Genomic DNA, 24,466 nt, shown 5'->3' with positions numbered 1-24,466 from the left:
TGTCTGTGCTGTGAAGTAATGTAATGTTGCTGTGGGGAAGATTGTGACGTGTGGAAGAGCAGACGGCGGTCAGTGCGAAGATCCATTATATGCGGCCTGAGAGCGCGGTACGCCCGCCTACAGAGAAGGCTTGGGACGTGTGTCTGTGTGCCTTTCGTTCTTCCTCGACTCTCGCGCAGACAGCATCGCGATACCCGGCCGGTTGTCCCCTCTCGCCTCTCGCCCCGCACCGAGGACGATGAATGGTCCAGAACGCCTGCAGCAGAGCGCCAGGACGCCGCCGACTCTAGGGGCCTGCCTGCGCCTGGTTGCGCCGCTTGCGTTCTGGGGGAGCATCTGACTTTGTGGCTTGCGCGCGGTGGGAAGTGTGTCAGAGGATCAGAGGGGAGGTAACCGGACACCTCCGTTCGCGGTGCTCGGAGGCGCTCGCACATCGGACTGCGGGGTCCAATTGGCGTTTGGCTCTTGGCACAGCCGCCTCTCTTTCCCTCCATGACGTTGGATCAACCGAGATATGCATGAGCATGCTCCGGGCCAGGCGACGATCTTCCCCGCATTGCAACGAGGGCCGTAACGAAGATCTGCATCTGTCACCACTTGCTGCTGATTACAGATATCAGCAGTGGTTATTAGACGGCGATCTGTAAACCTGGTCGCGAATTGCCGGCGGCATCGGGCCGGCCCGGCTTCGTCGGACTCGTCCGCCAACCCAATCTGCTCTCTATCCCCGTACCTTCTGCTGCGCGGCGTACGGCCGTGCAAGCAGTCCAGATTCGTCCAGACTCTATCACATGCACAACGTAGCGTACTATACATTCATTTCCAGGGGTATAGGACCTCTCCTTGGCTTTCGTCTGTGCGGCCGCGCTACAGTGGGTCGTTGGACCCACGTTTGCGCTGGCTTCGCTTACCATCCGGACGACTGTTGCGCATCCTGCGATCGGTCCGGCTTCCTGTACTCGACCTTGTCGACCTTGACCTGATTGTCAGCTTGACGCGAAGCGTAAGAAGCTCACCTCTCCGTCGACCAGTTGGTAGACATAGGTCACGATGACAGGCCCCTGGATGTCCATGAGCGCGAACGACGGCGTCGAGTCACTGCTGTCAGCTCTTCCGCGTGCGTAATACAGCTTACCCATACACTCCGCTCCACGCGCCAGTTGCCGAGCCAGGATTCACGAAGAAGCGGCCGTCAAACTCGAATGCTTCGAATCTGGGTCAGGTTAGTACATGGCTCGACAAGCCTCCAGCGCAATTGCCTATTCTTCACCACTGCAGTTCCACACCCGCCGTGGGCAATAGCGCTGGGAAGCAGAGACGTAGCAGCAGCAAATAGAGCTGCACTCACCGATGTGTCCCTCCCGTGACCAGCACATCGACGTCCATCTGCCGCGCAAGTGCGGCGAGCATCTCCCCGTCGCCGGCCGGCACAACCTGCTGCCCATGAGCAACACCTATCCGGAGCGACTGATGCGGGATCGTGAGAGAGAGCGGGTAGTGCGAGTTCTGCTGTTAGCTAACATCTCCTTCCTACTAGCTGCTGAATGCTGCCGCCATAACCACCGAGACAATTGAACAGAGAGTCGATATCTTGATCGAGCCCTTTCTCTCCTCTCAATTGCGCAAGAGACGGCAGGCCCGTAGATATCGGACACTGCACCTTGCTGTTGCTGCTTCATGGTGCTGTCACCGTTGCATCGACACTCACCTCGTCGAACTCGCCTCGGACGATGTGCACCTCCGGCGCAATCGTTCGCAAGTAATCATAAGTCTCCTTATCGCAGACATTGCCAGTGCAGAGGATCTGGCCGATCTTTCCGGGAACCTGGTCATCAGCTCACAGCTCGCGAATGTACAGCGCAAACATCCTTCCCCTGCTCCTACGGTGGCTCGTCCAACGGCGCAGGCGGCACCGACTGCTACGAGACAGTGCCAGGACCAAGGGGACGGAGGCAAAGCCGAGAGGAACGTACCAGGAGCTTCTTGAACTTGGCGGGCAGGTCGTGGGTCAGTGTCGGGATGTGGAGGTCCCCAATGACGAGGACGAGGACCATGGCGGGCGAAGCGGGATGGATGGAGGAAGGATCGAGGTTGAGGTTGAGTTGCGCGCGACACGGTTGTGTCATCGCGTGCCTGAATTCGGGGATCTGGGCGGCAACGGAAGCAGGTGGCGGCTTGGCCCGTCTTCCTCCACCAAAGGCTCTGCGGATGCAACGAGGAAGCGAGACGATGCAATGCATATTGATGTGTTTGTTATGTTATCTAGTATTGATCTAGGAGCGCGCGGTGAGAACGTCTGCGCCGTCCTCCGTGATGAGGATTTGGTGCTCGAACTGGGCAGAGCGGGCTCCAGTCTGAAGTCAGCTAACGGGCAGCCACTTGCGAGCTTACCTCCGTCGATACCGTCCAGCCGTCATCCCAAAGAGTGCCCCGGCTGCGGCTACCCTGCACAAGCGCCGGTTCAATGGTGAAGCAGTCTCCAGGTTTCATAGTCCCGTACTCCGTGTTGCCTGGCTGTCAGTTACGAATCGATCAGCTGGAACTCACGGTAGTGGATAATGTAAGGGTGTTGATGGAAGCGCTTGCCGATACCGTGTCCACAGAACTGCTCGTTCACACTGAATCCGTGCCTCTTGGCAAACTCCCTGTCCGTCAGCGTCTTCTGAGCAGCAGGAAGCTCACTCGATGGTCTTGCCAATCACGTTGAAACGCTCGCCCGGCCGACAAGCGCGGATGGCTAGGTCGAGCGCCTCCTCCGTCGCCGCGACGAGCTCGCGTCCCGGCTTGTCTGTGTTGGGCAGGAGGAAGGTAGCGGACGTGTCACCGTGGAAGCCATCGAGGTATATCGTCAGGTCGAGGTTGATGATGTCCTCGGGTTCCAGTGCTCGGCTTTCATCAGCATTGATAGCCTAGGTTAACAAGGACCTACCCGTCCGGAATTCCATCTGCGCGTCAGCTGAAATTGTCACGGTTTGCGATGCGGTATGCAGACTCACGCGCAATGACGTTATTGACGGAGGTCGTTATGCTCTTGGGGAAGTGCGCATAACCCAGCGGAGATGGGTACGCCCAGCGCGAGGTAATGAGATGGTGCGCGATGCTGTCAAGCTCTTCCGTCGTGATGCCAGGCTGAGCGTCAGCTTGTAGCCTCGGAAGGCTGATGTCACGGCGGAAGCAGTCGCGGACTTACTCTGACGTGCTTCTCCATCTCAGCCAGAATATCGGCGACGGTCCTGGCAGCTCGGCGCACGCGGTGTTCGTCATCAGTGCCGAGCTTGATGGGGCCACCTTCTTCCTCCTCTTTGGGCTCCGTGTGCTCCCATATCGGGTGCGTGAAGAAGTTGTCCGGCACGTAAGCGGGCCGCTCAATCTGATCTGGCACAGACAGGGGCTCCGGATAGACCGCCATGGCCGATGCCGGGTCGAGCGGCGTGTAGTTGCCCCACACAGCCGAGGCCGGTGCAGGGTGGCTAGGTCCACCGCTGACGAAGCGCTTCAGCAGTCGCGGAACATTCTGTCGCAGTCTTGAGCTAGCGGAGAGCATAACAAAAATGGTTGCCTTTGGGTGTGAAGACGGAGGAAGGCGAGGAAGGCAAGATGACGGTCACCTCCACCATGGAAAAGCCAAGGTCATGATGACGGAGACGCAAGCGGTGGAGGCCGTGGTTGGCCAATTATGCTCTGGAGCTCTGGAAAGGAGGCAAAGGATCATAGGGGCGCCGGATTAGTTCGAATTAGACCTGAGAATGTGATTGCTCTCGTGAGCTTGATGTGCAAGTAGGAAGGACGGATGCAGGGCCCCAGGGTATCCGCGGTATGCGACCGGAACCCAACCAGTCAGCGGGGTCTTCTCTGCGTCCTCTCCCCTGCACACCGAATTGCAGATTGGAACATGGCGCTCATGCTATGTCACCCAGCTGACGCGCTGACATCCACCTGATCCGGACTGGCCCCGACGCGGGAGAACTTGATTAGCGGAATCAAACCCAGCGAAAATCATATATTCGAGCAAATCTAATCAGACCCTTGCCAATAGTGTGTCCTGGGTCGTCGCGTAATTTGCCGGCGCTATCGCCCCCGGAGAGTCAGCGTACGAGCAGAGAGAGAAGAGAACAGACTTTTGTATCATCCTCGCGCCGCCCAGCCAAGAACCCAGAACCAAGCAGGTGCACAATCCAAGCTTTGCTCGACGCGCACAACGCAAGCACCCAGCAGTCCGCACTCCAACCTCCGCTGTCGCGCCGACGCAGACACGCAGCCAAAGACTACTACGGGCCGATTTCGGTTTCCCAGTCGCATCTGCATCATCGCTGACACCACAAAGTGCTGTCTCGCACTAGTCTTGCATACCGTCAACTACTCAAGCCACCACAAAGCGCATACACAACACGCACGCACGGCAATACACTGGCGCGCTAGCACACTACCGGCCAGCCCCGCGCCCACCCCCGCGCGCATCACACACACTTTTGCGACCGACCTCACTCGCACTTCGGCGACACGACAGTTTTCAGCACTTCCCGCCGCCGGCGCAGACTCTTGTGCTGCACCGACCCTACCATGACCATGGACCCTCCGTCGGGTCCTGTCGGCGAGCCCTCCACGGCCTCAGCGACGACCGCGAGCGCCTCGCCCCGAACCGACAGCCCTGCAACACCAGTAACTCCCACCGAGGACGGCGACATGATCGAAATTCCTTCCTATGGTGCGTAAACTCGGTGGCAAAGGCTCCGCACCTTGCCGCAGGCCAGATCTCATTCATCAAGGGAGGACAATGCACACAAAGTTGCTGGGTCTGACCGCCTTGAGTCATGCTTGCGTGTGTGCGCCGGATGAAGCAGTACGGATCTGCAAGCAGCGGTGTCCTGCAATAGTTCTTCCTGGAGCAACGAGCTAACAGACAGGCCTCGAGTACTGGGAGTATCGACGCGCTGCCTTCCTCGCCGGCAAGCCCTTCCCCGCACCCGGAAGTCCTGCAACGGACTTACCCGAGTCGTACACGGTCCCGGTGCCATCGCCGCCAGCCCCGAGCGTGCTCTACTGTCCCCCGAGAGGCAGTTCGATTGAGCGGCTCGAGGCGCTTCTTTCGACCTTTGGAGCGGAGGAGAGCGACGTCGCCTGGAACAGCGGGGTTGGCGGTGTCTCCAGGAAGCTGAGTGGAGGAAAACAGCTCGCCAAGGGCCTCAGGCTAGGATTAGTGGTGAGTACGCATGCGTCGGGCGGCGTAGTGGAGCTAGTCCGCTGTCGGAGTGTCAAGGCGGAGGTGCCCGAACGATAGGCGGCGACGCAGAAGACGCTGGAGAACTCTTGGTGAACATGAGCTGACGCACATCACCTTGTCTGATCGCCGCGACGTTGTTCTTGACCTGCTTCCACCCCTTGTCTCGACATGTTCTCGACTCTTGTCTCTTGAACGGCTATCGAATCTCGACCTGGATCATCGCTTATCGTTGCTCCACACCCTCAGATCAAGATCCTTCGCGCCGGTTGGCTCCGCGACGGCACTTGGCCCCTCGACCCGAAGACACTTCGCGCTCTCCCGCCTCCCGACTCGCCTCCCCCGGCGCCTGGACCGGACCCCTACGCTCCTCCCCCGACAGGACCGGCAGTGGCGACGTACACGCCGCACTCGCACGTATTCCAGCTGCAGCAGCTGAAGCACTCCCAGCAGCAATGGGAGCGCCGGGCGAGCGGCGGCCCAGGCGCGCATCTGGGGCACAAGCCGCTGACCTCGAGCGCCGTGCTGGGCATCACGGGCGTGAGCGCGCCGGGGACCCTCGAGCTGCCGCGATCCGGTCTTCTCGGACTTGGAAACAGCCCCCTGCCGTCTCCTGGCGGAGGGGCTGTCAGCGCGGAACGGCAGCTGCGGCCCATTCCCAATAGAGCTGGGAATGAGTAGGTGTCGCACACAACCTTGGATCGGATCGCAGGACGGAGTAGATGGGGCTTGTACAGTAGCATGACCAGGATTCATCGATACCAACCAGACAACCAGGATCAGGACTCGCATCAGGACATCAGGACTCAGCACTCAGAATCAGAACCAGGACTCCAGGACTCATCAATGTAGGACGGCACACCAAAATAAAAGGTCAGCAATCTCTCAGCATCGTGGAAAAACGTTAGAACCGGCAGGGCAACCAGTGTTTGTGAACAGTATCGCTCGACTTTCGACTTTGGCACGGTACACAGTAGAAACTATTGGCTCTCATAATCCATTTCGTTCTGTGTGTACGAATGTAGTTGGCTGGACTCGGATGGCGCTTCCATCTCTTCCTTTGTCTCGTTTTGCTCGTTATCTCATCTCATCTTATCATACAGGGTCCGGAATGCATGCATATTCGTCTCGCTTAGCTTGTAGTCGTCGCCAAGCTGAGGCTCGCTTGTGATGAAGGGTGGTTGTCTACTAAAATGTTAGGTTCTTATGTTTCTATCTATCTGAAATGCTATCGTTGTTCAGTGCCGCTGCTCCACTCTCCTCTCTCCGACATGACACCAAGGGCATCGCCGACTCTTACTTGATGTCGACGACCCCACTCTGCTGAATCGCCCTGAACACCTCGCCCTCGCCTGCGGGCGTATTGCAGAACGCCAGCACAAACTTGGGCAGGAACTCCTCCGCGATCGAGGAGAAGTAGAACTCGTGCGTCGCATTGTGCGCGCTCTCGAGGTTGTGTGCGAGCTCGTGCGCCAGACTGAAGAACCAGCTGATCGCTGCGTCCTGCACCCGTCCACCGGTGACGGCGGCGTCGTGCCAGGCGTCGTAGAACCGCGCGTTGCAGAACACGGCGCCGCCCCGGTTGAACGCGATGAGCGGGCCGGAGCGGTCCCAGAACACGTTGAAGACGCTGTTCTCCACGCCGTACACGCGCGCAAGGGGCTTGAGAACGTGATCGGTGAAACGCTGGGAGACGTCGAGCTCGTGAGGCGAGAGACTGTGCTCGTCGGTGGGCAGCCAGAGCTTGACTCCGTCTGCACCCTCGCGCAAGAGCTTAATGTTCGCCTCGGCGCCGCTGTCGCAGTACGCCTGCTGGCTCTCTGCGACGTCGCGCACGCTCCGCTTGCTAGACTGGACCGTGCCGCTCGACTCGGGACGCGAGGCTGCGACGGCACTCTGCACCACGTTCCGGATGGCCGAGACGTCGGTCGGACGAGCGGTGTGCTTCTCGCTGCCCTCGCCACCGACACGGCCAGGGCCGCCAGAACCACTTCCGCTCGCGCCGACGGGGGAGGGCATGCCGCCGCCCATACCCCCGAACGCACCAGGCATGCTAGGCCCGCCAGAGCCGGACGTGCGGCGAACAAGGCCACTGTCGCGGCCGATCTTGCGCAGCGTGTCGAAGAAGCCGCCACCTCTACCACCCTGTGCAATCGCCTGCAGGCGCTCGGTCGCCTCGGCCGGCATCTTCGGTTCCTCCGGCTGCTGGTGCTGCGCCTTAACGTCGCGCGCGGCAGCAGGAACCATAGCGCCGCCAGCAGCACCGGCGGCGCTCGATCCAGCGTTAGCGGGGTGTGAGTCCTTAGCTGCAGCAGCCGCTGCAGCCGCAGCAGCCTCACGCTCCTTCGCCTCCTCTGCCTGGAGGCGCAAGCGCTCCTCCTTCTGCGCGTTGAGAATGCGGTCGACGTTGTACCCGCGCTTCTTGAGGGAGAGCAGAGATGTCGCGAGAATCGAGTCGAGCACCAGCGCATCCTCCGCCCGGTGGCTCTTGAACAGCACCTGGCAGAGCGCGGCAGCAATGTCGTACGTGTCCTCGGGGGCAGTGACGGAAACCGTCAGAACGATACCAGAGCGGGAGCGAGTCGCCTGGGCGTACAACGTTTCAACGTGCTGTCGCACTCCCGTGGGGGAACGCAGCGTGTATCGTGCCTTGATGTCCCGAGCCTCGACTACCTGGAAGTGGTCGCCCTTCGCCAGGTAGTCAGCCTTGAAGAGCGCATCCTTGCGGCCCGTGTGACCAAGGAAGATTGTTAAGCGCTCAAGGACGTGCTGTCGCAGGGTCGCGGCCGGCACAGACGGAGGACGCTGCCCCGCAGTCACGTACTCGAGCTGCACGCGTGTGGACAGAGGCTGGGCGCCCAGCGAGCGGTAGAAGCTCTCCAGCAGGTGCTCCTCCGGGGCAGCGTAGACCTGGTCGCCGAAGAACTGATAATACTGCGCATTGTCGATAAGAACAACCTGGCGTTAGTCAAGCGGTGCGCTCTGGGACACTTACGTCTTTAGCTTGGCACAAGACCCACTCGCGATCAAACTCGCCTTCGACCGTCTTGCCAGTGATCTTGCTCTTCTTCGGAACCAGTTGGGATCCAAGGACGAACGCTTTACTCTTCATCTCAGTCAGGAGCTGAGAGTCAAAGGTAGGCAGGTTTGCCGCAAGCAACCTCAGCTGATCGAGATACCTGTTGTCAGTTACGATGACTGCATATGACCTACTTCTCGGGTGAGCCGGCCTGTCGAAGCATGCGGTCAGGTTCACGAAGAAGGAGGCGAGCGATATCTGACGTTAGCTACATTGAGATGCTGAAAGGCTTACCCTTGTGAGAAGGCTCAGACCGCACACCACACTGCGTGAGGAAGAGATTGGCGCGAGGTCCGAAGTCAACGAAGGTGAACGCGTTGGCATACAGCGACCCAACCTCTGCCTTGGAGGCCAGATACACCTCGTCCAGGCGGGCGAGACGGGTCTTCTCGCCGTCTTTCACTGGGATGAACGCTTTCCTCGCCAGAGGTGCCAGAGCTCCGACACTAGCAGAGCCCACACGTGTACCGAGATACTGAATGTTAGCGGCTTTTCGGGATCTCGCGACTTACCTCAAAGATCTTCCTAGCCTCGTTCACGTCGTACACGGGTTCTTTCAGGAACGCGGATACGAGCATACCCATAGACGGGTCGGAGTCGATGCCAAGCTTGGCGGCAACGTCCGGGTTGGAGATAGGAGGGCGGGCTACGGAGAAGCCAAGGATCGTGCAGTCCTTGTTGGTAAAGACCTCTCCGGGACGGGCCATGATCTGCGCGCCATTGTTGGCAATGGCGGGGAGGAAGGGGATGGAGGCAAACTTAGCAGGGCTGAAGCCGGCGTAGTGCGTGCCGATGTTGTCCAGGAGGTACCTCAGGGCGCGCTCATTGTAGGGTGCCGGTCCAGCAGCAATACGAAGCAGAGCCTCCGCTTGAGGAAATCTCCTCAGACCGAGGTCGAACAGCATGCGGGCCTCGTCAGAGCTAGAGCGCCACTTCACGTCTCCCCAGTCCAGGAGCGGAAGACCGAGCTCCCGCATAGAATCTAGCGGCTCGTACAGGTCACTCGGCATCTTCCTAACAGTTGCCGGCTTCTCAGCTCCAGTTTTGGCCGGCTGTTCCAGAGGGAAGGCGGCGGTGTGACGGAGTTTGTTGATCTCCTCAGTGGTAAGGTTATCCTTCACGGAAACGAGGTACTTCATGAGATCATGACAGGTCCACTCGCCGCCACCAATCAAACGCGTGAAGACGAGTTGCAAGTCAACCGTGCGGCGCACGCCGATCGCGAGCAACATCTTCTCGAGCCCACCGCGAATCGCAGTTGTCTTCGGGAGAGCGATGGTCGGCAGATCGTCGAATAGAAGGTTCTTCTCAAAGTAAGCCTCCCCAGGTACCTTGAAGCCAGCCTTGGTTGGAATCAAAGGAATGCTCTTCAGTTCGGCGACAATTGCCTGGTGCTGCGTGGCACTGATCGATTGCCACGCGCGCCCGAGCATGGTGAGCACACGCTCAGCGAAGGCAGCCGACAAGCGCACATCTGTCTCTGGATCCGAGCCGGACCTCCCAGACATCGGCGGGTTCACCAGGAAGTGAACGTAGTGAGCCAGAGTGAGCTCCTGCCATCCAAAAATGCGAGTGATGTGTTGACCCTTGAGATCCTTGGTTACCGAATACGGGAGAGTATCCGGCGGAAGCGGCATGTCGGTCGGGATAGACGACGCCTGCGGGTTGACGTAAGTCTTGACTGCTGACAGTGGGACGACCTTCGACGAGTCGGTAATCAGGACAGCCGCATCGAGCAGATGATTGCGAGCCTGTACCTCATACCCGTCGGTAGCCGCGATTTGCTGCCACCACTTCAGACAGGCGATCATCTCCTTCTCCGTCAGCGGCCGCTCCCCGAGCTGCTTGACAATGTCCTCGAAAGTGATGTCATGAAGCAGACCTCGCTCTCTGAGCCTCGCGACTGCCTTGGGGGCATCCGTCAAAGTCGCCGGCGTGACCACGGGAAGGTCTGGCGCGAATTCCAGCAGCTGATCGTTCGGCATTCTAATCTTGTCGACGGCCAAGATACCGGCAGTTGAAACCAGCGGCATGGTCTTGTTAGAGCGAGAGCAACTGAAGAAAGCCCTTTCCATTTCCTGCCCCACAGCCGCGGAAGGCGTAGTGGCGCGGAATGAGAAAAAGCGAAGAGCATACAAGCCGCGAGCCAAAATTGCGGTACGCGCGGCTGTCTCAGTTGGTGTCGTCTTCACCCACGCCTGCATGCACTCGATGAGCTCGAGCTCATAAATAAGGCGGGCAAGATATCCTCCAACCCAGAGCAGCTCGCGGTTCCACTGGGAGACGTGACGGTCCACCAAATCGATCGACTCTCGCTCGACGGTGGGAATAAATCGAGCTGCCAGATGACCGCCGATACCGGTTGTCTGACCTGTCGGTTGACCGATGAACACACGGGCTGACTTCTCGCCATCGAGCGGAGGGCAAAGTCCAGAGAAGACCGTTGTGGCCGCCTTACTGTGCGAAGACTTGCTGTCCAGGATGTTCTCAGATTCGTCCGCGCGCGAAAACACTAGACTGGCGGGCATGCGAGAGGGGGCCGCCTTCTTCGTAGCACGCTCGAGTTCCTTGGCGTAGTTTGAGGTCACGGAGACTTTGACGTCGGCGTGGAACGTGTTGATCTGCCGAGACATGACGTCCACCTCCGTTAGGTCTTGCACTGGCGGAGTAGCAACAGGCTCCGGAGTCGGTGTAGGAGATGGCTCCTTCGCCCTTCCAAAAAAGCTGGCAAGGAAGCCACCAGCGGCTTTCACCGGTCGGGCGATAGCGGGAGGCAGGGGTGGCGGTGTGACCCCAGTTTCTGTTTGTCAGTAAGCATCACCGGGAGGACAACGTACGTGAAAGCCATTGCATGACGCGAGCGGTGATGACCATGCTCGTCGACTCCACACCCTGGACCCTCATCATTCCCATCTGACTGGTCGTGTTAAGCCCAGTACGGGACACCTTGTGCTGGCCAGTCACGTCCTTGCGCACTTCGAGGACCTTGGTGTCATCGACCAACATGTCAATCTTCGTGATTGTGCGCATGAAGGTGAGACTTGTCACTAGAAAGCGGGCAAAATCTAAGGGCCCCTCGAGTGGCGCTGGATCACGTAGTTCCATGGAAAAAGTCGTCCAAGGGTGGCCCGTCAACGATGGCTCAACCGTTGCTCCGCTCGAGGCTGGCGGGAGGTCACCAGAGCGGGCCAGCAACTGATCCTTCCCGTCCTTCCAGTAAAAGCCCATCCATTTGCTGCCGGACTCAACGAATGGGTTATCGCACACACTCCAAAGGGAGTAGAAGCCTACGCCAAACCTTTGGGGTTAACAATGTCCACTTTGGGCACTCACGCTCCGATCTTCTCTTCGTCCGGATTGCCCTCGGCGATCTTCTTGAGACGGTGCCAGTCCTCTGGCCGGAAAGGGATACCGTCGTTGCAAACGACGTACCGTACAATCTGCGGGTCAGCCAAACCTTGTGGAGCCTTCCACCTAGGGCGCACTCACATTGTCGCGCTTGGCATCAGGCAGCGGCGTCTGCTCTCCTCGCTCGTGCGCTTCTATTCCAGGCTGCGTGTAGAACTTGACCAGAACGTGTTGAGCCTGCTGCGTCAGCGCATGTTCCCATCGCTAACGAATGGCAACTCACTCCCGCATCGTCAGCATTCTGCAGAAGTTCACGGAAAACTGGAGGGTTAGTAATCGACCTTGGGACGGGCGTGCGCGGTGTGCTCACTGGTGTGTTCTCCAGAGTAACGAGCGAGGATTTCTGAACGTTAGCTCTCCATCTGACATCGGTGACTCACTGTCAATGAGAGCTCTTTGGTTGACCTCGACTGTTTCATCCTTGCCGCTGCTCCAAAGAGCGTCTCTGTTGGACATGGCGAAGAATGACGATGATGACCGGAGTTGCTGCAATTGACGAAGGGGTGGGGTATATATGAGTGTAGGTAGAGAGAGAATGCAGTGTCGAGCTGCTGGGTCGTATCGAGCGGACGTGTCTAGGGAACGGGATCACGAAACATGAGCGACGGCAAAGGTAATACGAGAATTAATTGCGAAACAGAAAGAGAGAGGAGCTCTCGAAATCCGCAGGAGAACAAGGAACCCGCTGCGGTAAGCGTTGCCACCCAACTTGCAGACGTGCAGACACCGTGCACTGACATACATCTCAGGACTAAGGTACAAACAACTCGCGTGTCCGTCTCATGGAGAGCACGTGACCAAAACCCGGGTTCGAATCATCGCTGTTCCGGGTCGCGGTACTGCCCCTCTCGGCTCATCCTACTCCTCAACTGCTCCCACGCCGCTGGCAACTGGTCTCGGGAGATGCAGAAGCCCTTAGCGAACGGGCCCAAACGCTTCACAAAGGCCTTGTCCGTCTCGTTGTGGAGGTTTTCCGGAATGAGAGCTACGTTCTTCACCCACTTGTTTGCCTCCCGATCAAACTCGTTGAACGATCGGAGTTTGAAGGCAAGTGCTGCACCATCAGCTAATCGCCCCCAGCACAAGGAGAACTCACTTCTATCCTCGTACGTCTGCATGCACTTGAACGTTACATCCCGACCTTTCTGCGTCTTCTTCACCGAAACACCGAGAATTGCGAGGCCGCTAAGGTCCTCGTACAGTCCCAGGCTCAGAGCGTCCTTTTCGCTGTCTTCCGCGGGCGGCGGAGCGGCGGGAGCAGGCGCCTTCGAAGCCGCTTCTTGCAGCTGTTGGGTGTGCTGGATCTCAGCTTCGAGGTCAACTTTCAGCGTCGCAACTGTCTCGTTAGCTGACTGCACACCGGGTGCGCCATACCTTGTTCATCCCTCTCCTTCACGACCTTGCGAAGCTTGTAGACTTCTTCCCGCAAGTCCTTAACCCCTTTTCCATCGATTTTGGAGTCCAATGACGGCGCGGCGGCCGCTGCTTCCAGGCGATCGTGCGCCTTCCCTAGAGCTTCCCGCTGCTCTTTCACGAGCTTCTCCAGTTCCGAAATCTTCGAAACACGCTTCTCGTCCAGAGCAGTCGCCGTCTCAATCATTTTCGCTTGCACTGTAGGTTATCAGAATAATTCTTGCCAAACTGCGATGCAACAACTCACGCTTCGCTCGCTCATCCGCCTCTTTCTTGTATCTCTCGAAGATGATTTCTTGTTCAGTCTGTCGTAGCCGTGACAGTTCCTCTAGTTGCTTGGCAAACGCGTCTCTCTCTTTCTTTAGTCTGTCTCGCTCTGCTGAAACCTGTCGTCAGACCCTATCGCCTGTCACTGTTGCTCACGGCCGCGAGTCCACCCTGTTCGCCGTTGCCATCGCCTTTCGAGGATTTGAGAGGCTTGCTTACTTTCCGTTTCGAAGACTCTTCGGAAGCTACTGTCAGCTGCTGTATCTTTACCAAACGACGTACTACTGCCGGCATCGTCGATGGCAGGGTCGGTCTTAGGTGGAGCGTTCTCTTTGCCTCGTTTCGCAACTTTGGTGCCTGACATGGTCGTGTGGAAGATGCAGCGTGGGTCGTGGTCGCAGGACAGTGTAGCACAAATCCGGTGGTGAGTTATAGAGTGAATGAAGTCGAGATAGCTCTCGGAACAAGTGGGATGACGCGAGTGTGTTCAGATCGATGGGCAGAATGCAAAGTCAGCCAGTAAAGGTCAGTCGCGTTTCGCTAAGTCTTTGTTTACAACTTGATGGTCGTCGCCACCGGACATTTGGTTCCGTCCATCGGTCCCAGGCTTCCCCGTGGGGACGGCCGCCCAATACGTCAACCGCCGTCATGCTCCGCGATGAGATCACAGTGGTCAGCGTGGTATGGGTGCGTTGTTTGACAATTCTCTCTTGCCCTCAACGACATCGCAACTTCACAGCCATGGACCCACCAGAAACAACAACTCAGCAGGAAACCGGAAAAGGCGGAGGGTCGACCGGCTCTAGTTTTCAGAGCGCTCTCACGGCATTGAAGTCCACGCATCAACCTTCCCTCTCCTCGAATCGGAATGCTGGCGGTGGCCTTCCTCCTGTTCCAAAGGCTTGGGCCAACGACTTTCGCACGGAAGGAGAAAACTCAGTGGCTTCCTCAAAGCCTGTGAACAGACCTGCGTCTAGCAAGAATGCAATCGTTCACAGCGTCCTGCAGGTACGTTGAAATGAAACCTGGCGTGCTCGTGCCCGCGATTTTGCAGGCGCTTGCTTGTCCTTGCCCTGCCCGCGAATCCCTCCACTTCAGCATGAGCCCTCACAGAGGTGGATTCTCGAAGAACTGCACTGAAAGACGCAGCGCCGCAACCCCATACTGCCCTTCATAAGAAATGTTGGGCTGGAGATTGGCGATATCGTATGCGATTATCAGGTGGGAGCGCACAATGGGGTCCTGTTCCTGAGGTATGCCATCTGCGAAGCTCTTCTGACGACGAAGCTTGAAGTATCACCGACTGCATCCTGAGTATATCCACTCGAGAATTGAGAAGATGCGCAATGCGTACAATGTCCGCATCCTCTTGATCTTGTGCGATATCGTAAGTGGAACGTTTTTCCTCGGACTGACGCGGACGTCAGAAAGAGCACCAACAGCCATTGCGGGAACTTAATAAGGTTGCTGTCATAAACGACTTCACCATTCTTGTGGCCTGGTCGTGAGTCACCTATAAGCCAGAACGTGCTGACGCAAAGAAACGAGGAAGCAGCACAGTACCTGACTACGCTTAAGCAATATGAGCATAAGTCGGCGGACCCCATTAAGGAACGAGTGCATCAGACATACCACAACCAGCTCGACCATGTTTTGACTTCGGGAAGGAAGGTAAACAAGTCCAATGTCGAGGCGTTGGCGGCCCAGTTCGGGGTGAGTCTGAGCGCTTCAGCCGCAGTACCTTGCCAACTGACGTGCGTAGAGCTTTTCCGCTATCGCGACACAGTCAAACCACGCTCTTGGCACTGTCAAGGGACTCGGCCCGAAGAAGGTAGTCTCTCTCTTAGATGCTTTCAACAAGCCCTTTGTGGCTAGCGGCAAACCCCATGCTTTAGACGTTCCAGCGGCATCAGCGACAGAGATCGCTGAGCCCGAGCCTGAGGCAGAGCTCGACAACCTGCCCCCAACTCCACCTACGCCGTCCAGACCACGAGATGAGGGGCCCAGTCGATCACCGTCTGTGGGACCAGACGATGACCGCGAAGCGACTGGTGCCGTCTGGGATGATCCACTTAGCGATGACGACGACGACAAGGATGAACGCGCTTCGAAACGTCAACGCATGTAACACGGGCATCGGAAAATCAGCAAGGATTGTGCTCTGCGGCAGAACCTTTTCAAGCCAACCAGCTATATCCCTATTTGATAATGTCGGATCTCAGGTCTCGGCCTGGCTCGACTCGGCGTTCAAGGCCTTGCGGTGGCAGCCGCCCCCTTGATCACCATACACATCTGGGGTCTCGAGACTCGACAAGGCTGACACATCGCTTCGATCGTGTTCAATGTACCATCGAGCCACCTAGGCTCAGGAGACAGTCTCAGACATTGTCTTCGGAGCGATAGTGTTCTGGAAATTGGACTTGACATTGCGGGCAATGCAGCAGGAGGGGGCATAATAACACGACACTGACTGTCTGCACGTGCTGGGCTGACAGCAAACCCCAAGGACTTGAGATCCGGCTTTGATGACGGACGCGTCTGAATGCTGAAAAGGGTTCTTCCTCCCTTATCTACCAGCTACGACTCATCAGTCCCCAAGAGAGGTGACCCATGCCATCCTCAATCTCTGTCTGCCGCGGACCACGCCTCGCCTTCGCAACAGGCATTCGGGCGGCGGAGATCAATCACTCCTTAGCGCTTCACCGACTTCTAACCCGGCACCGACTGGGCAGTCAATCGCCACCAGTTCGACCACCGGCACCTGAAGCGCGTGACTGAGGGCGACCCACGTAATGCCGATCTAAGACCCCAAAATGACGGCGGCAGGGCCGTGCACTGCGAAACTATGGACAATAAGAACACGCGACGTCAATGACCGGGCATCATCCATCTGTTTCCCAGGTCTGTTGAGGGATCAAGCTTCACAGTCTCGACAGCGCGTGGCGACAATCTATGAACTTTCCGGAGCTCCGTGGACGTGCGCCAGGAACCGAATTGCGCAAGACCGTACGATAAAGCGTGCGCGAGGCACTGGGTTCCCAGACTGATAACCGGGTCACGCAAGAGCCCACGCCCTCGGATTTTTAGCGATATTCTGAACAGCTGAGCATCATGCGCTCCGGCTTTTCTGATTGCTTGGATAGCCTGGAAATGGTTCGATCCCACCAACTGAGATCGGCACCAGTCACTGCCCCGGTCACTGCCCTAATCAACGTCACAGCCTGATATGTTGAACGAGGCTCGCCGCCGAGAGTCGCTTGCTGGACCAGATGCATCGACGGATATCCCCCATTACTTCGCATGCAGCGGTCGTATACGCCGCCAGGGGTGGTCTCGTCCCGTCCCATTTACGGTCTGTGCTGAGCTTGGACCGCTGGCAGCCAACCACCTGTCCGCGCGCAATGTTCAATGTTCGCTTGCGACACTGGTTTATGGCCAAGACATGGTGCAACGTGTTCAGGATACTCAGGAGTCTGACTTGTTTCCAGAATTCCGCTGAGCGACGTCAATATTGAACATTCCTCAAAATTCATAGATTTCCAAGGAATCCAACACTTAGAGGGTCGAGATGGCGCCGGACGCTGGAAGCACACGCGAAAGCGACTAGGTTGGTACTTCAGCAGCTGATAACAGTACCCCCTCCGCTTGATGAGAAACCATTACAACAAATGCGCGAGGTATCTGTCTTTCTCGCGACTTCCCGGCCAGAGTGCTCTTGACCGCCACCGACGGCAGTCGTGGCCGCGCAGTAAGAGACGTCGGCCGTCGCGGCAAGGACGTGTTCTATCTATTCACATAGGAGGGGTCTGTCGTTTGTCTACATCATTGTCGGGCGTGGAGGCGGCGCTTGGGCCGAGGCGCAACGCGCTTCGCGCTTCGCGGCGCGGGCGGTTGGAGCGTTCAAAGTGAAAGTATGGCATTGCACTGACCTAAAGCACGGTCCTCTCCCTTGCCCTTATGGTTCTGCCAGCATCAGCGCTTCCAGCATCCATCCCCTTGATCCCCTCGGTCGATGGAGCTCCTGTTCAGCGCCTAAAGTTGCGGGGTTCTGGCTGGGTCACCATTGGTTGGTGGTGAGGTTATCTTAGCCGTTGGCCCCTCATCTCCACAGAACGAAGCCCGCTTGCGCTTGAAACCAGCTTGGAGCGGCCAGTCAACCGCACGGGCTGCAAGGGTGGATCCTGACTTCGGCCACACGGACTACGAACGAAGCTCAAGATAGGACGCCTGCTCAACTCCAAGGACTGTGGCCTCCTCGGGGGCCCGCCAAACGCGTGCGAACGGCATACAATGGATTTCTGGATGGATTTTCGATAGGACGCTGGGCAGTGACCGTACCCAGGGGAGCTTGGACGCTCCTCAATAACACATCATGGCTTACGGCTGCTGCGTAACCTTGCTTTCTACAGGGCTGGGTGCCTCATGGCTAGGCTTGTGGCGTCAAAGCACCACCCTTGCAGCCGATGCACAAACCCCTTCCGACCTCGCATCAAGTCCAGAAGAGCCAGTGGTCAGGAGCCGAAGATTACCAGCGGCACCTTTGCAGCTCTATGCGCCAGTAACGCCAGGGCTTGCTGCAGGCCCGGGGCTCAGCTCCAGGAGTTAGCGGCGGTGTGTCGCTGGTTTCACTTTCCATGCTGAAGTGCGGCATGCAGTCGGACAAGTAACTCGGTGGACCGTCTTGACATAACCATTATTCCTTTGATCTAGGAACAAGACACGCACACTGCTGCCATAAGCCTCTCAGCTCACACTCTGAGCCTGTGTGGACACGGCCCCGCGTACATCCCTGTTCGCGACATACTACATTCGTCCAACATCGTTCCGCATACGACCTGCATACCGTCACGACCGGATCGACGGTCTCTTTGAAGACGGCGACGATCTGTGTGGACTGAACGGCGACCACTTCAGCACTTCGTTGCAGTCCCTATCGCCTATCCCCCTCTTCTCTCACCGGCTCGCACCTCGCGCCTCGACCCTCAGACACCGCGCGCGCACGATCGTACTCGAATTCATTCCCACCTGCGACAGCTTCACCACGGCACCCCATCCTACGCTCCGAATTCTCGCTTTCTCTTGCTGCTGTGCGCTCACAGTATCGACGGCGCAGTCAAGATCTCGTTTCGACCTCTGAGTCGGGCGCTCGTTCAGAGGGCTATTCCAACTTTGGTTCTGAAGGACACTATCCATTCATCACCGACTCCCACCGAAACAGGTCTTTAAGTCATTCGATCAAACTCTCCCGGCATACTTCTGCGCACGGCACATCGCCTCCTTCGCTCGGTCACGTTGTCATCCTTCCAGCATCCGGTCCGAGTCTCAGTCGATCGAGGAGAACTTCACCGTCGTAAGTGCCCATCATCGACGATATCGATCTTCCCACATCGATTCCAACAGCAAGCATCATCGAACCGCATCTCGGTGGTTGAAGAATTGCTCTAGATCACAGTGCCCCTCCGTCATCTACATCTGCGAGCGCCTGCTACGCCCGGCTGCAGCCGTTAAAGGAAGTCGCAGAGATCTCAATCAACATTCCTCGCTGTCTTCAGCATACCGATAAGCCGTAGCGAGGGGCACGCGAGATACGATACGTTACTTCTGTGAATTCGGCAAATCGACGGAACGACATTCTCGCAGGCTTCTGGACTTCGGTGGCCATCCTCATCTGCCGACCCGACGCCCCCCTGTCTTCTGGTTGTTTGCCTGCAGCGCATAACACCAGTTGGATCGGAAGCGCACGTACGCAAGTCTCTGACCTGAGCTAGACATTTCCCGGCTTGCCAGCAGCTTTCGAAGGGGTTGTTCGTTCAAAATTTCTCGTTGTGAGGGCTTTTCCGTCCGATCGAGTCGCGGGCTTCTTGGACCTCGGCAGGCTCGGTATTAGGATGGAATCTCTGGGGCCTCAGTGTCTTGAGGTTAGCCTGGTACCGATTGAGTCAATACCCTCGAATGGCAACGGCGGTCGGGTTCGAGAAGGTGGAGCTGGCGAAGGAGCGCCTCCTGGCGGTCAAAGTATCGGAGGAGAAGTGCTAGGGCTGGGATTAAGCGGACCGGCATTGTCCAGTCTCGACCACCATCACCACCAGGCGATTCGGGCAGCGGTTGCGAGCCTGCAAATACATAGCTCGCAGCCGGAGCAGTCCAATCCCCTCCACACACCGCTTTACACCACTGCCCCCCTCCCAGACCGTTCACACCTCCACTCCCAGCACACCTCACGGCCCCCTGCTTCTTCCCAACCATATCAGCCTCAAACTACTCTGCCTCCGTCTTCCACTCTTGTACCCCCTCGTGCGCCGCCAGACACCGCAGGGCGAGGACCGCTTGTCAGCCAAATCTGGCCGGCAGGCGCCGCAGTTGATGGCGACGCCCTTCAAAGCCCGCACACAACTGCGCCCCTCGCACCACACAGCACGCAAGGTCACGGGGCTCCTGGCTTCCCACCTCCTCCATCGCGGACCTCTACGGCCGCTGGCGGCATCGCAACCGTTAGTGCTGCAGGATCGGGAGCGCTAGGAGGTGTGATAGGTGCACTCGATGCGACAATCGCAGCGACGGGCCAGGCAGTTCCACCAGGTCACGGGACAACAAGCGAGATTGCGCACATCGGTTGTGCGCCCCACACACATGAGCATAACTTGGCGAACTCGGTTCCCACAGCAGTCCAGCAGCAGGATAATCTCCAGAGTTTCCTGTCTAGTAGTCTGCAAGGTGGGGGAGTGTTCAACGGGGGCATCCCGGATCATACTGGACGACGCACACAGACGAGCGAGTCGGGATACTCAAAGGCAACCGTATTGAGGCCGCCCTCTGCCATCCCCATCCCACCAATCCCTCCTACCATCACTTCCATCTCACTCAATCTGTCCCAACCAAACGGTGCCCACCCGTCCTTCGGAGTGACCAACGACGGCACTTGCGATCACCACCACACCCACGACCCGGTAAATACGGCAGAGTGCAACACGCCGCTCGTCGACAGTTTCACAAGCCCAGCCAACGTTCGCAACACGGCCAACACCACGGACCAATCGACAGACGGTGCACACATCGCATCTGCGGCCGCCTACCCATATTCCAATTCTCAGACGCAGCCCGAGTCAAGCCGATCTGCCGCCCAAGTCGCCTCATCCAGAATAGCTACGATTGCCAACGTGATGACCACCATGAACCTGCCCGATACGACATCGAGTCCGTCCCTCAACTCGCCAGTCCTCGAGACACCGCACACCGTATCACTTTCCGAACCCACATCTTCGACTGACGATGATTGCATTCCCAAGGCGGAGATCGGGGCTGAGGGGTCTCACGCCATGGGTGCTCCAGGGTCAAGCTCGACGATGTACGGCCAGCAGGACGGCCATCTGATTTTCTCGTGAGTGTGTTTACATCCCTTGTCTGAGGAGTGTCTGCGATGGAGGTCTGCGTGCGTCGGGAAATGATTGGAACCAGCCGGTGAGAAGTCGGCGAGGGGCGCGGAGGGTGTGGAGTGCATGCCTGCAATGCGTCCGCCCCGTGTGGAGTGGCCTGGACGCCTTTGGGCTGGTTATCGTTTGGAGTGGCGGAATCGCCACCACCAGCAGTGGCGAGTTGGTTCCGCCCAACAGATTCTGGATGCCGACGGTGAACCGATCGCAACATCTCGCGGCGGACGGTCACCTTATCGCTTGCATCAGCACTCTCTCCTCCCTTGCATGATGTTGGCGAGGGCCCGGGGTGGAGGGATGGAACGACGTGCGAGGAGATCTGCTGTCGGATGCCAATCAAACAGAGTGGTATGGCAGCTGGACAAGGACCCGAAGAGGAATGTGACAATGAGGGAGGAAAGGACCCGTTGCGCACGGGTGCGACGGTGCGGCGAGCGGGCGAACGGGCGAGCAGGGCGACCCGGGGGCAGTGACCTGATCGTCCGTCGACACCGACTCCGGGGCACCCAAGCCTCCCCGGAACTCCTCACCACACATCCCACTCGACGAAACTCAGGGCTGATGAGACCAGCTTGCCGCGACAGGGAGACCCAACCCAGGCCTCCGCACCCCCCGCACCCCCCGCACCCCCCGCACCCACTCGCCAGATGCCATATTACCCGGCGCATCAGCAACTCACCATTAACACCGCGGCCTCATCCATCGTTCCGTCAGCGTCTTACAACACTCAGTCAGCGCACATCCACACCCCTTCCTCTTCATCCTCTCAACCCTCATCCTTCATCCCTCCCTCCTACCACACACCTCACTACACAACAACCCCTACCCATCTCCCGCCACGACCTACGCCTCCATCCGAGCCGTCGTCGACGCTGCCCAACCAGCCCTTCCCTTCAAACCCCACGACGCAGCTGTCGCACCAGCTCCAGACGCCCCAGTACCCGTTCACACCAGAGGCATCCGAGTCCTCCCGCGCCTACTCGTACTACACGCCGTATCAGTTTGGCTCGCAGCCCGGACAATCCGACCAGTTCACGCCCTACTCCGATTCAACCTACACGCCGACTCCAGCAGCACCCGGGGGATCAGGAGGAGCACTGATCCGCCGCACCTCTTACCCGCCCAGCTACTTCCCCAGGTGGTTCAACAGCGGCAGCACTACGCCAACCGGCCCGCATCCCTATCACTACCAACAGATGGTGCAGCGTCCGGCTGAGCCGATCCTGGCTCCGGGAGAGGACGTCGCGCAGCGTCCGCCCGCATGCTATGCCGCCCTCATCGCCGAGGCTCTCCTCCTTTCCGACCCGCCGCACCAACTGCTGGTGTCCGAAATCTCCGAGTCGATCAAGTCTCGTTACGTCTGTGAGTACTACCACCGCATGCGGCATCCGCAGCCTGTAGCCCCGGCTTGATAAGCGCCTTATCAGTGTCTGTTGTCTTAGCGCACACGCCAAACAATCGGCGGCGAGACAACTACATGAGCTCGTCACACTCAACACTGATTGTCGCCGGCCGAACACATCAGCGGTGTGGGGCAACACAGTGCGGGGCAACGCGGGGTGGCGTCATCAAGTCCGTCGCTGACACACAGATTACCGCCAGTTCCCGTCCAAGATCTACAATGGGGTGCGGCACCAAACGTCCATGTGCAAGGCATTCGTGAAGCTGAACCGGCCCTGGGGCGACCAGTCGGGCGGCGCACGGAAGTGGGCGATCCGCGATGGGTGCCAGAACAGCTTCCAGATGGGTTCGCCGACGTGGACGCTTCCACCGCGCTTTTTGCCAAACGCTCAAGCCCAGCAGGCAGCCAAGCTCAAGGCCAAGGCGCAGAGCCGCACCATGGGCAAGTCGAAGGCGCTCGCCCTCGGACGCGGAGAGGAGAGCCCGGACCGCGAGCTGAGCCCGTTCGACGACACCAACGGCCCCTCGAACGGAAACGCGTGGGACCCCGACCGCGACCCGCACCCCTGGATCAATGAGCCAGCCTACCAGGCTCATCTGGCCAAGAGGAAGCAGGAGCTCGCGCTCAACCCCGAAGAGCCCCGCACGCCACCCAACCCCCAGTACTACCCGCCCAACGGGTACAGCCTCTCGCCCGTCAGCCCCTACTCCTACAATCATGAGCAGTACATGTCCTCCGGCGGCTGGCACCCGGCCTACTCGCCCGAGCCGTACCCCGCAGCGTACCACGACACACCTGCCCCGAGCGGCACGGCCAACCCCTCCCACCTCAGTGGCGCAAGCAACGCGAGCGGCAGCGGAGCAAGTGGCGCCAGCAGCTCGAGCCAGGCCAGGTCTTACCCCGACTCCCACTCGAGCGAGTACCACACGCCCCAGCCACAGGCGTACCCCTACTACGGCGGATACGGCAGCCCGCGCTTTACCCTCCCAACAGTTATCCGCCCGTGAGCCCAACGGCGGCGACGTACGCCGGCCCCTCTGGTCCTCCCCAGGGGTACTATTGGAACAACCCCTACCGTTCAGCGTCCAACGGCAACTTTGGATCCAGCTTTGGGTCTTCCGGCCCCGGCTTTAGCTCGCAGGGAAGCAACTTCAGTCCACCTGGCCCCGGCTTCGGCTCCAGCATGGGCAACAGCCTCAACTCGAGCATGAACAGCAGCTTTGCGTCGAGCAACGGGGGCTTCGGCGGCAGCGGTGGGTTCGGAGCACAGGGCAGCGGTGGTCCTGGCGGCAACGGCAACGGTGGACCGGGTGGGCCCGGTGGCGGCGGATTCAACTCCCATGCGACGGGGAACAATAGCACGATGTACGATGGCGCAGACGAGGACTCGCCTCTGACGGAGATTCCGACGCCGGAGTTCAAGACGGAGCCGTAGAGCTTTCATCGGCCCATACTTGACCTCCAACCGCCAATGAACCGACCAGCCCGAGGCACCTCGTTTCACCATCCAGCAGCACCACAGCAGCACCACAGCAGCACCACGGAAGCGAGGCTTCAAGCATGAGGAGCATGAGCAGAGGAGAGAGGAAGCAGTGCAAGTGTAAGAAGTGTAAAATGTGCATCCCATCCATCCCCCACAATCATCAACGATCGCAACCCAATCCATAGTCCGAAAAACAAAACCTGTTGTGTATATAGTTTAGTCTTTAGTTCTGGATTCGTTCCCTTCTCCTTCTACCCTTTTCTCCTTCTATTTCTGGTCTTTCCTATTCTGCGTTAATCGTATGCATAACGCGTGGACGATATGCATGCTATACTCTTTCTCTCTTCACTTTATGGGCATCGAACAGTGAGGAGGGCAGGCGTGGACACGAAATGTGGAGGCCTGGTCGAGGCACGACAGTGATAACCACGTGCTGTCTTATCTTAGCTCTGAAACAGCGCTAAGGCTCCTTTTCGTGCGCCCTCCCACACCCCCCTGGCCTCCTCACGAATCCTCCACTACTGCAACATCTCGCCTTTGACATCTTCACGATGCATTCGGTGGATTCTAAACGTGTAGGTGCAGAGAACACGCAAAAACGGTCCTCGCCGGGATTTGAACCCGGGGCCACTCCCAATCGCTTCTCAGAGAGATGTTGGAGGCAAAGCTCAAGATGTTATATCACCCTAAGAGAGTATGATAACCACTACACCACGAGAACGTCCGAAGACTTGGCACGTGGATGAGCGCGCCTGCGGGAGCATGT

The 24,466-nt window shown here is 58.4% G+C and overlaps 7 protein-coding genes and 1 non-coding gene across 8 annotated transcripts; 3 read left to right on the top strand and 5 right to left on the bottom strand.

Moving 5' to 3' along the window:
* Positions 1 to 907: 907 nt before the first annotated feature.
* A1Q1_06492 (retrograde transporter) lies at positions 908 to 2,240 on the bottom strand (the record flags this gene model as incomplete). Its single annotated transcript, XM_014321606.1, has 6 exons — positions 908 to 973; positions 1,017 to 1,061; positions 1,180 to 1,213; positions 1,349 to 1,434; positions 1,709 to 1,825; positions 1,974 to 2,240. The coding sequence occupies 6 exons, from the start codon at positions 2,238 to 2,240 to the stop codon at positions 908 to 910; spliced, it is 615 nt and encodes a 204-aa protein (XP_014177081.1).
* Positions 2,241 to 2,273: 33 nt separating this feature from the next.
* Positions 2,274 to 3,544, bottom strand: A1Q1_06491 (uncharacterized protein; the record flags this gene model as incomplete). The annotated part of the gene is made up of 7 exons (XM_014321605.1): positions 2,274 to 2,333; positions 2,392 to 2,510; positions 2,548 to 2,645; positions 2,683 to 2,889; positions 2,930 to 2,945; positions 2,997 to 3,129; positions 3,191 to 3,544. 7 exons carry the CDS (start codon positions 3,542 to 3,544, stop codon positions 2,274 to 2,276), a joined length of 987 nt encoding a protein of 328 aa, XP_014177080.1.
* Positions 3,545 to 4,560: 1,016 nt separating this feature from the next.
* A1Q1_06490 (uncharacterized protein) lies at positions 4,561 to 5,899 on the top strand (the record flags this gene model as incomplete). The annotated part of the gene is made up of 3 exons (XM_014321604.1): positions 4,561 to 4,705; positions 4,905 to 5,200; positions 5,468 to 5,899. 3 exons carry the CDS (start codon positions 4,561 to 4,563, stop codon positions 5,897 to 5,899), a joined length of 873 nt encoding a protein of 290 aa, XP_014177079.1.
* Positions 5,900 to 6,514: 615 nt separating this feature from the next.
* On the bottom strand, positions 6,515 to 12,161 carry A1Q1_06489 (uncharacterized protein; the record flags this gene model as incomplete). The annotated part of the gene is made up of 10 exons (XM_014321603.1): positions 6,515 to 8,176; positions 8,214 to 8,384; positions 8,432 to 8,448; positions 8,532 to 8,772; positions 8,837 to 11,097; positions 11,189 to 11,532; positions 11,631 to 11,737; positions 11,787 to 11,882; positions 11,929 to 12,014; positions 12,086 to 12,161. The coding sequence occupies 10 exons, from the start codon at positions 12,159 to 12,161 to the stop codon at positions 6,515 to 6,517; spliced, it is 5,061 nt and encodes a 1,686-aa protein (XP_014177078.1).
* A 359-nt stretch (positions 12,162 to 12,520) lies between these two features.
* On the bottom strand, positions 12,521 to 13,749 carry A1Q1_06488 (uncharacterized protein; the record flags this gene model as incomplete). Its single annotated transcript, XM_014321602.1, has 5 exons — positions 12,521 to 12,759; positions 12,802 to 13,026; positions 13,080 to 13,316; positions 13,366 to 13,497; positions 13,542 to 13,749. The coding sequence occupies 5 exons, from the start codon at positions 13,747 to 13,749 to the stop codon at positions 12,521 to 12,523; spliced, it is 1,041 nt and encodes a 346-aa protein (XP_014177077.1).
* Positions 13,750 to 14,126: 377 nt separating this feature from the next.
* Positions 14,127 to 15,513, top strand: A1Q1_06487 (uncharacterized protein; the record flags this gene model as incomplete). Its single annotated transcript, XM_014321601.1, has 4 exons — positions 14,127 to 14,393; positions 14,680 to 14,772; positions 14,964 to 15,098; positions 15,148 to 15,513. The coding sequence occupies 4 exons, from the start codon at positions 14,127 to 14,129 to the stop codon at positions 15,511 to 15,513; spliced, it is 861 nt and encodes a 286-aa protein (XP_014177076.1).
* A 2,244-nt stretch (positions 15,514 to 17,757) lies between these two features.
* On the top strand, positions 17,758 to 23,652 carry A1Q1_06486 (uncharacterized protein; the record flags this gene model as incomplete). Its single annotated transcript, XM_014321600.1, has 6 exons — positions 17,758 to 17,986; positions 18,300 to 18,735; positions 19,261 to 20,763; positions 21,387 to 22,177; positions 22,407 to 23,220; positions 23,325 to 23,652. 6 exons carry the CDS (start codon positions 17,758 to 17,760, stop codon positions 23,650 to 23,652), a joined length of 4,101 nt encoding a protein of 1,366 aa, XP_014177075.1.
* A 648-nt stretch (positions 23,653 to 24,300) lies between these two features.
* A1Q1_t444 lies at positions 24,301 to 24,421 on the bottom strand. Its single transcript has one exon. It is a non-coding gene; the product is annotated as a tRNA-Pro (tRNA).
* Positions 24,422 to 24,466: the final 45 nt, after the last annotated feature.

The sequence above is a fragment of the Trichosporon asahii genome (assembly GCF_000293215.1).
Source record: "Trichosporon asahii var. asahii CBS 2479 unplaced genomic scaffold scaffold00075, whole genome shotgun sequence".
Taxonomy (NCBI): domain Eukaryota; kingdom Fungi; phylum Basidiomycota; class Tremellomycetes; order Trichosporonales; family Trichosporonaceae; genus Trichosporon; species Trichosporon asahii.
Note: the sequence above shows the minus strand (reverse complement) of the source record. Positions and strands in the feature narration are given on the sequence as shown.